At 32.4% G+C, this 14,137-nt stretch overlaps 1 protein-coding gene across 1 annotated transcript; it reads right to left on the bottom strand.

The window, feature by feature from the left end:
- Positions 1-203: 203 nt before the first annotated feature.
- LOC145675140 (TNF receptor-associated factor 4-like) lies at positions 204-1,145 on the bottom strand. The gene has a single exon (XM_081745508.1). The coding sequence runs from the start codon at positions 1,143-1,145 to the stop codon at positions 204-206; it is 942 nt and encodes a 313-aa protein (XP_081601634.1).
- Between the last annotated feature and the right edge of the window lie 12,992 nt (positions 1,146-14,137).

The following is a 14,137-nucleotide window of genomic DNA, read 5'->3' on the forward strand; positions in this document are numbered from 1 at the left end:
CATAATTTGTTACAAATATGTTTTATAGTCGTAACTTACTACCACCAATATACTTTAACTTTCTATTAATTTTTTCAACTTTATTTGTGATTTTGTAATTCCTACATACTCTACTAAAAGTTATTTTCTCAGCAATTCTACTTCAGAAGTGCTTCTTCCTAATTTACTACCAATTGCTGTGTACGAAACTTTCTTGAATTTTGTTACATAGTGTTTATCATGGACTTTATTTGATCAATACTAACTTTTATCTCATTTTTCATTTCGTTTAGTTCCTGTTTTAAATTTTCTATTAAGATTCCATTTATATGAAGTTTATCTGAAATTTCTTGCAAACTTTGCTTCTTATACTCTCCATGACAAGAAATCTCTTCCATGTGCCTAGGTGGCAGAAAATGTATTTCTTTGAAAGTGGAATTAACACTGTCATAGTTACAGTTTGCGATGAGCTTAGTACATTCTTTGTCCAGATGCTTATCTATATTTTCTCTCAGAAGTTGTATACCACATTTCTTTGGGCAGGTCACTGGATATTTCATGCACTTTGCATGATGGGATTCTAATTCTCTTGCTTCAAATGCCTCACAACAATGTAAACAATTAACCATCCTCTTTGGACACTTCTCCTTTAGATGGTTTTGAGTATCTTTCCTAGGCATTTGTTTTCCACATTTATTCTTGCAGTAAATGGGAATCAAATCACAATTATTAAGATGATCTTGGAGCATATCTGCTACCACTTCACATGCACAATGTTCACACTGCATAATTCTCTTGTCGCAATAACTTTCTAGATGCAGTGCAGAAGAAAATTTCTGTATCTTTGTACCACATTGTACACAACGAATTATCAAAAATACACAAGTTTGTATGTGTAACTGAAAGTCTTGTTCCAGAATTTCTTTGTCACAATATGGACAACTAGAATATGTATTTCCACTTCTTTTCTTATCACGCTCAGATTTGTCACCAGCGACAAACATTTCGAAGCAAGATCCATATTTATAATTTGCACTTGTGCCTGCATCAGCATGAAGCATTACTTCGGAATGTTGTAATTTATCTACAAGACAATGTGATAGATGTTTTCCTAAATCTCCTTTGATATATAATTGGCAAATCTGACAAAATTTATTGGTTGGCATTTTCAATAATGTCTGAGAGAACTATGGTTCTTACTAAACTATATAACGAGGTATCAATGGACAAGAAAATTTGATTCTTGCCTGGTTCAAACAGCGAGGACACACACATACACACACACAAATTAAAAATTGAAAATTTGTTTCCTCCAGAAGACATAAGTTACTCAAAGCAGCAGAGTAAATCAAACGTTAAATATTTACTTGAACATATCAACACATAAACAAAGACTACTAACTGTAGATGATACTATTATTCTTATAACCACTTTGTGGTTTTTACAAAAGGAGTGTCGCAGCCATTTGCCATGTCGACTACTGCACTATAAGTTGCCATAAAGTAGTAAAATTGTATTAAACAAAATGAGTTTTCTCTAAAATTGTCGTGGTTACAAACTAAGCGGTAACCAAGATGGCGCAGGCATACAATCCGAAATCGCCCGTGTTAAGCAATATGATTACACAGTTAAATTATTCTGAATATTGAAAGTAGTGACGCCAGGAATGTCTACACTTTGTATCCAAAATAAACAAATCTAAAAAACACTTTTATTAAACAAAACAGGAGTTTCAGACAGTTCTTTCTGTCCTAACGCCATTTTGCCCCGAACTCTAGATGATATCATTTATTTATTTATTTGTCACCTATAACAGGACGGCTGTCCCAATTACAATAGGCTTACAGGAATTAAGTTATATTCAAATACTTATATACATGTACAATAATAAGAGTAAACATAAAAATAAAATAAAACTAAAATTGAGAGGAAAAATAGAGAGAAAGACGAGCAAATAAAAATAAAATAAAATAAAATAAAGAAGGATATACATTGATTGGCATTGGTGTAAAGAAAAACAAAAACAATGTTACATCTATAACGTAACAGAAAACAAGAACTATGTATACAATGTTCGAATAATCATCTGACGCATTACTTGTCTGATATCTGTTTCAACAATTGCAAATATAAAGGATATAATAGAGAAAAATTATACAATATATACAATATTTTAATAATCATCTGACACACCTCTTATCTAATGTTTGTTTTAATAATTTCAAATATAAAGTATATGGCAAAGAAAGACCAATCTCTGGACTTTCCTTAGATACATTATTATAATTTCGACAAATTCGAATTAGGGGGGAATTCATATGCATAGAAGTTCTAGATTTTACAGTATAAAATAGCGTTCTAGTCCGTAAGTTCATTTTGGCAGTATTAAAACAACATACTTATGCATTCATGATTATCTATAATGCCATTCACCAATTTAAATAAAAAAATCAATTGAGATACTTCTCTTCGTGTAGTTAATGGCGAATATTTAAAAATGTTTAATAATTTGCTGTAAGAAACTCTCATGTCATAGGAATTCACCCTGTATATTTTAAAATACAAATATCGTAAAAACTTCTTTTGTATTTTCTCAATATTTCTTTCCTGTTGTTTATAGTAAGGAGTCCATACTATTGACGCATACTCTAACTTGCTACGTACTAAGCTATTAAACAAAACCGTACAAGCTCTTATGTTAGTAAATTCATTCGTATTTCTAATTAAAAATCCTAAAGATTTGTATGCCTCATTAATCATTTTATGTATATGCTGATTAAAGCATAGTTTAGAATCTATAAGGACGCCTAAATCATTTACATGTCTAACTCTTTGTATTATAATGTTATTCATAGAGTAATTGGAATTAGGTAGGGTTACCTTTCTCGAGAACGTTATTACCAAACATTTATTTATATTAAAAGGCAATTTATTGTCAATACTCCATCTGTAACAGCTATCTAAATCCATTTGTAACTTGATTACATCATCGTTGTTCTTTATTTCTTTATACAATTTCATGTCGTCTGCATACAACAAACATTTGGAGTATTTTATAACTCGAGGCAAATCATTGATAAACAACAGAAAAAGTAATGGCCCAAGATTTGAGCCTTGTGGTACACCCGATAAGACTCTATACTGTGACGAACTTAACTGATTATATAATACATACTGTACGCGATGTTTAAGATACGATACCACTAATGTCAATAATTTGTATGAAAATCCAAAGGAAGATAATTTTCGTAGTAACATATCATGATTGAGTCTGTCGAAAGCTTTTGCAAAATCCGTATATATGGTATCAACCATAAAATTATTATTTATGGAATCTGAGATGTTTTGGATAAATGTAATTAAGTTCGTCACAGTTGAACGTCCTGGATAAAATCCGTGTTGATATATGGATATGTATGATTTAACATGATTAAAAATTCTATTAAAAATTATGTGCTCAAATATTTTAGCCGGAGTTGATATAAGTGATATTGGCCTATAATTTTCAATCAAATTTGTATTACCTTTTTTCAGAATAGGACAAACTTTACTGACTTTCCACAATTTAGGAAATGTTGCTGTTTTCAATATTAAATTAAAGATATAATACAAGGGGGAAATTAAAATATCACCACAACCTTTGAACACACAGCTTGGAATAGAGTCTGGACCACTTGCCTTAGACGGCTTTAGTTTTTTGATGGAGTCTTTAATTTCAAGTTCAGTTATAAAATCAATTGTTAAATTCTGAGAAACTTCCATAGTACTTATATCAGGAATAACGTAAGAAGAAGAATCTGAACTATATACACTTCGGAAATACAGCGCAAAACTGTCTGCTATATCTCTGTTAGAGTTCAACTTTTGATTATTGTAAAACATACATTTATTTACAAAATTATTATTTTTCTTGGATTTAATAAAATTCCAAAAACATTTAGAATTCTTATTTAGAGTATTTTCAGTTTGTAATATATAACTCTTGTACGCAGTGCTCAACATACGTTTTAGCTGTCTACGAAGTTCAATAAATTTATTATAATTATACTCCGATTGAGTTTTGTGTTTTCTATAATAATCCTTTTGCTTGAGAATAGTAATAATTTCATGTGTAAACCAACAAGGGTAAGTACGTTTCTTAAATAATCTTTTCTTTGGTACGTATCTATCAATAACACCATTAACTACTTCATAGAAAATATCCACGGCCTTATCAACGTTATTAGAGTTAGTTACTTCGTTCCAATTTTGTTTCTGTAATGATTTATGTAAATTGAAAAAGTCAGCTTTACTGTAATCATATACAATAATAGGACTTGGTTTAATAGTAAACTTAGAACTCTTAATGCTATCATGCTATCATATATCAAAGTAAATTTATACGCAACGTTACGTTTCTTTTTCTGTCATTTCTTCTTCTTCATCTCATTTGAAGAACTTTCACCCAAGCGCAGACCTCAGTCCTTTTCGTCCATACATTGCTAATTGTTATACATAATAATAAATTTTTGTATGATGTCAGTGTCGATATTACGATTCATTGTTGCCATTAAATATGTTTTTATATTGAAGCTTTTAAAATTTGTCTTGGTTATAGTTATTCGTCATTCTTCTCTTTTCTCTTCCTCTTTTTTTATTGTGTAATTTATTTATTTAGTCGTAGTTTGTTTTTATTCAATCGTTTTATTATTTCTTGAATTTAACGTCCCGCGTTTATAGCTTATCAACAATAAGAAGGATTACAAAGACTATAAACAAGTTTGCAATCTGGAACGTAGTGTTACCAATTCACCAGAAAATGAATAAGTCAGAAATAGCACACGAAAATAGCTGATCGGACTCCAAGAAAATACATACGTACATTCATGTCCAAAATTATTGTCACATGTGTATAAATATGTTGTAGGAATATAATTTGACAACGAATTCACCCAGTATGTCTTATAATGTTAGTATGTGTATCGGCAAAGACATGTATGTGGCAAATTTCATGTCAAATAAGAACAATAAAACGAAAATAAAACCTTTTGTCCATTTAGCAACACTTTGTTTTACTCATTCTAATTTTCGTATTTATAATTCTTTTCCTATGAAATTTACCACAAATATACCCTATTATACACATAGTATCAGTATTAAAAGTACCCTGCAAAATCATTATCAAATTATATTCTCAGAAGACAGTTATAGGGTCTAGATATGCAACAATCATTTTGGAGATGAGTGTACCTTGTGCATGAAATGAGACTCTTCAGAACAGCCCGTAAATTTTCCGATTCGAACAACGAAATATGTGTCTGTAAAGTGTTTATTTATATTCGTTTGGAGGTCAAGCATACTGACCGCCGTAAGGGTCTTCTGGAGCATCAGAAAAGGTTATACTGGCGAGGGAATGTAGGGTTGTGATTTTTATCAACTTTTTATCGTAGGACAGTTCCGGCCATGTGAGCACTTAAAGGTGAGGAGTAAACTCCAGCAGGCTTTCACACTCACCATAGAAAGACTCACACGTAGCATTTTTGTATGGTAGCAATAAGTTACATATACCTCCTCGTCTCAGATCTTGGTATGAATTCATACTGGCTTTTCTTAAATGCATTTTCACCAGTAGACTATATTTGCAAATTCATTGATTTCTAAACAAGTACTGTCAAATTTAAAGGATTTCGCGTACCTTCAATATGTTTATCCTAGTACCGGTAACATTGACAACATTTATGTTCTGTTAACGTCTCCAGAAGAATAGAAGAAATAAGAAAAGGCAAAAGTTATAATTTATTTGTCAACTTCGTACGGTAAAAGGCAAGTTCCAGAAAATGAAAGATGTGATATATCTTTGATGTTATTAGAATTATTTAACTTAACCAGTGAGACATCGTGAAAAATAGATCTGAAGCTCCCTTAATAATTTATCGTGCCAATTTCTCTCAATAATAGTCACTCTTCAGTCTTTATCATTTATAAATTTTAGTTTATTTTGTTTGCTCTAATAGTATCTCGCTTTCAACATTTTCTTCGAATCTCTTATGTAATACCTACTACCATTCATTGAACTGCAGGTCGTAAAGCGATATTTTAATTATTACTATTAGTACCCGCTGCAGTCATATAGAATAACGAAAACTACCGGGATCTTGCGCATTAGGAAATGGTAATACGAAACATACTGTTAGTGTTTTATTTTCTAATGTGCAATATTCCGAAAGTTTTCGTGGTTGTATATGAGTGCAGCAGATAATACGTATAGTATATTAATATTCACTTTTATGATTTCCAACCCTATCAGTGGGTAATGAATATTGCATAAGTGATATTTTCCGATTAATCAACGATAGACTATAGCCTACATCTACATCTAGCAGCGTTATCGATCAATATCTACAGAATTCTGTAGTAGCGATCCAGATTCGACATTGAAGTCGAAAAATATGTAGAAGCAATATCGATTCCACATCGCGAGACATCATCGATTGACATCGGCATCTGTAATGGGCCAACTTACTAACCGTTCAAGGTAGGGCCTACATCGAAGATTCATATGGTCCTGACATGCCTTATGGAGAACTACTTCGTCCTGGGTGGCCATTCCCACAACAATATTATTAGGTCAAAAATATTTATTATTATATTTCATTATTAATTATTACATTATTACTCATCTATTCATTTATTAGATTACTATTCTCCATACTTATTATTATTTTTATATTACTATATTAAATTATTAACGTATTAGATTATTAAATAATGCCGACAGGGCCTATATCTTGTGAGAAGGAATACCTCGAAGTGAGTATTATAACTGCTTCACTTGTCCAACTCGAAACGTACTTAACTGTTCAGGGCTACTCTGTGCAGGAAAACAACATCTGCTTGTCCCAGAAAATATTTTCTTATTTCTATTCTCTTGCGCTTATTTCTTCTATATCATTTTCATATACTTATTATTTGAGTACTCTAGCGCTTAACATACATGTATTTCTATAACTATAATTCATTCGACGATGCATGCAATTTATCTTCTATAAATATTCAATATTTATTAATACTCTTCTATTCTTATTTATTAATAATTCTTTATTTACTATTTACTATAACACTTGTCTTCTCCATATTCACATTTATTATTATTTATGTCTATGTTAACTATCTATGTTTACTTACTTTCTTTACGTCTATCGTATATTAATAGTCTACTTGTCTAGAATCTATTTTACTACTAAAGTTTCCTTCTTCTCGCTACTCACATTCCTAGAAACCAACTCTTTTCCTCTTTCCTTCAAACCAATACAAATGAAATGATTAAACTAGACTAACTTCTTATAATATAAACACCAGAATATCAACATATTCTGCTCTTTACTATTCTAGATGCTTTTTAACATCTATAACTATTCTGACTATCCTATTCGTACACTCTAGGATACAGAATTATCTACAGACTAATTTACCACTAACTTAATTTTAATTAACACTAAGGGATTTGGCTAAAAATGAAGGATATCACCACAAAAAAAATTTTGCACTGCTTTGCGCGTGATGTACGAGTCAACACCTGTGTCTCTTTTCCAACAATCACGGAAGACTTATGTGACTTGATAAATAAAATATTCTCATCGAAGTTTGGTAATTGCCCAATTCAACTCGAAGAGAATGGGATTTCCTTCCTAATTAGAGTTTCCCCTAATGAAAGGTTCGCCTAATTTTCAGGGTTCTAATTTTAACTTACATGTCTAGCTTAAATCTATTTCAATTGCATCATTCATTTTTCTTGTTTTTTTTTCATTCTTGCCTTTCTTAAATCTACTTTTCCTAAAACAAAACTAATTACAAAATCATTCATATATTCATTTTCTTTTTTTTCTTTTCTCCATAGTCTTTCCTAATTTTAATCTATTCATTACGTCACTAAATTAAACACTATATGTCTTAAAGACATAGTTCATTAAAATAAATAGATAGTCAGATTTCTATTAACATTATTCTTATATTCGCTAAATATTCTTATAACCTACTTATTCCTATAGATATTCTAATAATATTACTAATCACCAACTAATAATCATAATCAAAATATGCACTAATACTATAACTTATATATATATAATCCTCTAAATACTAATAATAATCCTATTTACAATATTCCACATTCTAATCATATTTATTTTACCAACCATGGTGTCCTTTCTTTGAATAAACCTGCAAAAGCGGCTAAATCCAGCAAGGATTTATCGCTTGCAACAACAATCTTAGATTGTTTCTCTAATTGACCTAATGTAGATACAAAATCTGAGATCTTAATAGCCTGAGTGCAGTTGTACTTAACTCTAAACCTATCCAGCCATCTGTTTACAACGTACTGGCTTGCACCATTCGAAAATAATGCACATATCTTATATCTGATTTTGTCCTCCTTAAGTGCGAAAAACACAGCATTCCTTATAAGAGTATTTGTCTCGGATATTCCTGACAAAATTGATAAATAGTGTCGTAGAAAACCTAACTCCACTAACTCTTCCATATCGAAATTTCTCTGAGTAAACTCAATCAGATAATAATGCTTGTATGCATATCCTAGTACGTTACCTCGAAATTCTTGTTCTTTCGTTTCATCGTAAGTTGGACTGTACTCGGAAAAATGTTTAAGTACACCTAAATCTAAACAGTAGTATCTAGATTTAGAAAATATTGAGACTGGTTTCCCATTGTCTCTCATTACCGGGTAGTGTTCTCTATGGTTATTACTTAAAGAAAGCATATTGTTCTACCTTAATAATAATCTAAATTCTACACTATTACTCTTTATTATTATGACTGGAATAGCACATGCTCATTCCACTGTTATACGTTTCTGTGTTTGTCGCTGTATTCGTGTCCTTGACGCAGTCTATCTCATGCAAAAGACTTCGCTTAGCTTCGTAGCTGCTCGGAACCATTCGGCTTTCAACGCTCTCAGTGGTCCGTGCGATTCTCACACACATCGGCTACAGCGATGCTTGTCTTGTTCTCACAATTCTTACGCTCTAATTTTCCTTTAATTAATATTCCTTCAATAATAATTTCACTATAACATATAATCCCTATAACCATGTATGATATTATTCTTACTAATACTAAACTAAAATATATATATGCAATAAAACAAACGATATTAAAATCTAAATATTATCACTTTAAATACGTAATTATTTTCATGAAGGATCGAACCTGAGTACCACAGAATCACGAACTCACTCTCGTTAACGCTTTTACTCATCCTAAACTTCAGAACGGTTTATAAGTATCACTTGGTATCACTTGTTATCACTTTTTCGTTACTCTGCGATAATTGATTATTCCATTTTATCTTTGTTAGCATGACTAATAAGAAAGGGTGGGATGGGTGGGATTTTAATTTTACTAACGCTTAAATTTACTATTTTACATTTACTATCGTGACATAATCTAGCGTACTTCACCATGAATGGGCGGGTTGGGAGGGAATTTAATTTACTTTACTAGACTCTTTAACTGAGATCAACCCAACGCATCTGCACCATGCTATGTTAACCTATGTATTGCACTCGGATCGCTATCTTTCAGCATGTCTACCATGAAAGGGTGGGTAGGATGGGACTTAATTAACTTTACTACTCACTGAGATCGCTACTAATTGGATTGTAGCCAAAACCAGCTATCGCCACCATGACAACCCAGTCACTCAGTGCCTAATTGGGGATGCAATTTGAGTGATACTGAGTGCCTTTCACTCACCATCTAGAATGAGTGGGAATGATCTTATATTCATGTGCGAGAGGTTTACTTAATTTTTCATATACCAACTGGGGATTAATACAAGTAAGAAAACAGTAACTTCATTCGGTTAACAATAATTATATTTCTCATAGATAAAATTTATGACTGCAAGTGTTGTGATGTGTTAATTACGGATAATCGGAATATTTGCCAGACGAGTATCGCTTTGATCGAGTATTGAGCCTTTGAGCCCTGAATAGGAGTAACACATACCTGATGGTTTCTGATGATGCTCCAATGATGACCTAGGTGATGGATGTAGTTCCTCCAAGTTGATACTCCCAATTAGTGGTTGATGTAAACGAGCATTGAGTTAGGTATACTCCCAAATGCTAATGATGACTCGATGTTCTCCGTGGATAGAATAATGTATTCTATGATGACTGTCCGTTGACTGTCATTTGACTGTCCCGCTGTCTTTGACTAAACTCTCAAAGACTTGATCATGTAGACTCCTAAGGACTAATTCTCGCTGATTCTAAAAGCTGTTCCAAGACTCTCGAAGACTGTGTCGAACTGACTGTCCACTACTGTCCCAAACTGACTGTCCTGAAGACCTCTCGTCTCCCAGTTTTGTTCAACCTGGTCCTACTCCTGTCGTCTGCTGGATGGCACGTGCGACCCCCTTTCACTTGGAAAACAAATTCTTTCCATGTGTCAAGACTCAAAAACTGCAACTCTCGACACACTCTGATTTCTCGATTCTAAGCAATTTCCTCATATCCGTGAATGTGTGAAATGTTCACAAAAGCTTACAATCTCTCTTTTCATAATGTACAGTATTTGGCATATGCAAGAATTGACGCATTGTCTGCATTACCTTCCTGCATTGCCAGACTCTCAACGAAACATATTATTTACATTCTATTTACATCATTACGCTGACTATTGAATAATAATATTCCGCAGCTTGCATTATACTTAATTCGTAACACTTAATCACCTTAACCTTAATATTTTATAAAACGCGATCCTTGCAACATAAACATTAATTAAAATAAAATTAAAATAATACATAATTTTTTACTTGAAAACGAATCCTGCCACAATATATATATATATATATATATATATATATATATATATACTTTGAAAGAAAATATGGATGCCTTTCTAGGCCCTATATCAAAATCACCACCAAATTTGTTTTAGTATTAACGTAAATAGCTAATTTGTGAGAACCTTAAATCGAATTCCTCTTTACCAGAGAAAAACGTTTTAGTTCCTCTAATAACATTTCTGTCAAATAAAAAGAAGCTAAATCTATCAACAACTTAATATAGCTCTATTGCCTATGGACACAGGAGGTTCATTGCCGCGTTTACAAAAGCTCTATACATTGATTTCTGTCCTTAGCCTACTGGAACAAGTTTCTACTACATATTTCAATCTCTATGAGAACCACTTTAATATTGTCCTCCCATCTGCGCCTCGGTCTTTCTAATTTTCGTTTTTTCCTATTTGAATTTTCATTTAGAACTTTGAAAGCGTTTCTAATTTCTTCCATTTTGGCTACATAACCTGCCCATTTGAGCCTCCCAGACTTGATGACCCTAACACTGTTTTTGTAAACGGTATAAAATTATGCAGTTTCTCCTTATGAAGCTTCCGCCATTCCCCATTCCCGTTCCTCTTGGAGTTCGAATATTGGTTTAAGAATCTTGTTTTCAAATACTTTCAGTCTGCGATTTTCTCTCAGAGTCAGTGACCATATTTCGCAACCATACAGCACAATAGGCACGATTATCGTTTTATATCTTAAGCTACAAATTCCTCAACAGAATTCGCGACAACAAAAGATTTTTAACTGAATAATAACCCTGCTTTCAGTTGACATCAAATTTTTTAGTAATTATGGTTTTGGTCTTTTAATAATAATTCTAGATATTTGAAAGTATCCACTTTGTCGAAAGAAAATATAATTTGGTATTTTAACGCATCCATAAAATGCAATATTACAATCTCGACAAACTTCCATTTATTTAGTGTTCTCTGCATTTACTTTTAAGCCCATATCTCTGCAAGCGTTAAGTAAGATTTCTGCATTCCTTTCTATTATTCTATCATCTCCTGTTAAATTTGCATCATAAGCATACGCCATAACCTGGTAAACACAATTCAGCTCTAGGACCTGATTCCTGTCTTTGATTTTCCTTATAGTGTTTTCTAGAACAAAGGTAAATAATAATGGCGCCAACGCATCTCCCTCTTTCAAGCCATTCTCAATGTGAAAGCTCGTGAAAAGAATTTCTCTACTCGAACCTTACTTTGGGATTCATTTAAACATATCTTAATTAATAATGCCTTTTTCGGTATTGCAAATTCTGTAAGCATGATGTACAATGTTTCCCTCCTACCCTAGTCTAAAGTCAATAATTGTTGTGCCTGATTATTGTATTCCCATTTCTTTTTCAAGTATTAGTCGAATGGTAAATATCTGGTCGATAGTTAATCGATTTTACCTACATCCGCTCAGATAATCTACAATAATTCATCTGTGTATGGAATCAATCTTGCTAATAGAATGTTTAGGAGAATTTATTGGATGTTGACAGAAGAGAAATGTCTCAATAATTATTAAATCAGTTTTGTTGCTTTTCTTCTGTACTGGAACAATGATTGATTCTTTTTACTCTTGTGGTAATTCCTCCTTGTTCCAGATAAGGAGAATAAGTTTGTGTATCTTGTTCTGGAATTGTTCCCCTCCAGCTAAAATTAAATCAACCAGAATTTCGTCTACACCGGGAGATGTGTGTTTCTTAAATATTTTTAAAGCGATTTCTATTTCTGTCTGGTTAGGTTCTGGAATATACGGTTATGCTGTATGTATTTCACTTTCAACAAGCACATTAGTTTTTGGCTATGTGTTAAGCAAATCGTTAAAGAAATCTTTTCATCTATTTAAGATGCTATCCTGATCAGTGAGAACTGTTTCTTTAGCTTTATTTAATATATAAGCACGAAATTGATAGCCTTTCTTAAGTCCGTTAATGCATTTATACATGTCCCAAATGTTTTTATTTTTACTATTATCTTCAAGTTAATTAATTTTAGCTTCCAAAAATCGCGTTTCTTTGTTCTAAAAGCTTTGGAAGTTTTCTTCCAGATTACAGTGAAATTTTATGTAATTATTTCGTTCGGATTTTGTACCCAACGCTGTTTCTTCTGTTATATCTTCTCTGTTACTTTAGTGCATTCCTGGTTAAACTATGCTTTGTTCCTACGTATTTCTGCGTTTCCCAATATTTTTTTTCTGAAATCTTAATGTTATCTCTAATTTCAACCAAGCATCCTGAACACTTGTGCACTCCGAACCTTCTGAAGCCGAGAATCTATTCGACACTTCAATCTGGCTTCCCTCTCACCTGACTCTCCTCTAATTTCTTTAAATTAAACCGCTCCGTTTTCAGATATTGAATATTTCCTTTATTTAACGATAGTCTCTCTCTTATTATCATAATCAACTCCACTGAACGATCGAACATCAGTTGTACTAGACTGTTTTCTTCTATCGACTAAAACGTGATCGATTTGATTGTGTGTTTTTCCGTCTGGTGAGGTCCAAGTATATTTATGAACGTCGCGATGTGCGAATTTTGTAATCATCACGATAAGGTTTCTGGATTTGTAAAGTTCACGAGTCTAACGCCGTTGTCACATCTTTCCTTATGCAGAAATTTATTCCTTATAATCGGTTTGAAAATACCCTCTCGTCCTACCTTCGCATTGAAACCGCCTAACAGAATTCTCATATGATATTGCGGGAGATGATCAAATACCCGTTCTATTCTTTCGTAAAAACTTTTTTTATTGTCATTCTTATTTTCTATTGTGGTATGTACATTTAAAACAATAATATTACACTACCGACCCTTAAGAGAAGTAAAAGAAAATCTATCATTAGCAAACTCAACCCATGTAATTGCTGATATTACGTATTCGTTTGTGAACGAAAAGCCCTTATCCTAGTTGGTAATTTTTAATACGTTGCCCGTAAAAGAACGGAAAATTTCCCGACTTGACTCCTCCATTTCCTTCTCATCTAATTTCCTGATATCCCAATAGGTCTATCTTCTATTTTTAAACTCATTCGTTACACATTTTCACGCGCCTGCCCTATAGAGATTTCTTATCTTCCATGTTCCAATTCTCATGTCGATTTTACTTTGCTGAGTTCGTGCCAAATTATTAGTCTGATCCGAGGATTCTGCGAATATATCTGAACAATCTTTTTTTTTTTTTTTTTTTTTTTTTTTTTTTTTTTTTTTTTTTTTTACAGAATGAGTTGTTAGCCCCACACCAAATCCCCAAGCTGGAGGATCTCCCCTTAATTGTCCGCGACTGCTTATTTAGTATATTCGC

This window comes from Thermobia domestica, chromosome 18 (assembly GCF_964235325.1).
Source record: "Thermobia domestica chromosome 18, izTheDome1.hap1.1, whole genome shotgun sequence".
NCBI lineage: Eukaryota > Metazoa > Arthropoda > Insecta > Zygentoma > Lepismatidae > Thermobia > Thermobia domestica.